This window comes from Penaeus monodon, chromosome 20 (genome assembly GCF_015228065.2).
Source record: "Penaeus monodon isolate SGIC_2016 chromosome 20, NSTDA_Pmon_1, whole genome shotgun sequence".
Taxonomy (NCBI): domain Eukaryota; kingdom Metazoa; phylum Arthropoda; class Malacostraca; order Decapoda; family Penaeidae; genus Penaeus; species Penaeus monodon.
Genome location: NC_051405.1, coordinates 11,429,022 through 11,429,837, shown reverse-complemented (window position 1 = coordinate 11,429,837; position 816 = coordinate 11,429,022). Strand labels below are relative to the sequence as shown.

The 816-nt window shown below is 44.4% G+C and overlaps 1 protein-coding gene and 1 long non-coding RNA gene across 2 annotated transcripts in view; one reads left to right on the top strand and one right to left on the bottom strand.

Moving 5' to 3' along the window:
• Positions 1–321, bottom strand: part of LOC119585613 (open rectifier potassium channel protein 1-like) — a gene marked incomplete in the record, with an annotated part of 57,788 nt that extends 57,467 nt beyond the window's left edge. Inside the window, 1 exon segment of the mRNA XM_037934283.1 lies at positions 164–321. Coding sequence (XP_037790211.1) covers positions 164–293 — 130 coding nt within the window.
• Positions 235–747, top strand: LOC119585614. Its single transcript, XR_005229903.1, has 2 exons — positions 235–371; positions 526–747. It is a non-coding gene; the product is annotated as an uncharacterized LOC119585614 (long non-coding RNA).
• The last annotated feature ends 69 nt before the right edge of the window (positions 748–816 follow it).

Here is an 816-nt window from a genome sequence, read left to right as displayed (position 1 = left end):
GCATATATGACCCAAAATGGCAGTACCAGTAATTGCAATGTAATCTACTTCAGAGGAAAACGCTTAGGTGCGGTCCAGCTAACCTTTCCCACTGAACCCACACTAACCCAGCCGCCTACACAGCATCCGAACTCACAACGTTCCCCGCGTGTTCTTCACTCACCTTTTAGTTTTGTCCATTCATAAGGCTCCGTAACGTTTACTTCGTATTCGAGGTACATAAACACGACGCCGCCGAACACGAGGAAGAGAGCGTAAACGAGGCACAGGAGAAGAGACTGCCGGAGTTCCATCTTAGAGACAAAAAAGCACTAAGAAACTGGAGAAGAGTACTCGATTCTCGTGCGTGCGAATCCCTCTTTTTTTTCCAGGTGCGTGTTTTTTTCCCTCTCGCTTTTTTCCTCAATGAACGGCGAACTTTTGTATGATTCTGTTCACACGCAAACACATGCGAGTAAACCTTTTTAATGCTGCGAATCAATCAAGCAGAAACGAGCTGAGGTTCAGTTGTCATCCTATTCACAGAGTCAGGTGGAGTGTTCGTTCACATGGCTGGTGGAGAAACGCGACCGTATGTATGCTACAACCTTACCACACCAACAACTAGCTTCAACACATGCTGAGTCCGCGATTCGGCGAGCGAGAGTTAAAATGCGTTGCCTTTTAGCTACCTCGTCAGATTTATTAGCGCCATAACTACTCCTTATTCAACGGAATTGTATTATTTTCATTAAATGAATCTCATTAGTTGGATTTTATATTTGCATACCAATTAGATATAAAGCATTAACTGTGCCAATGCACTTGGATTCCCCT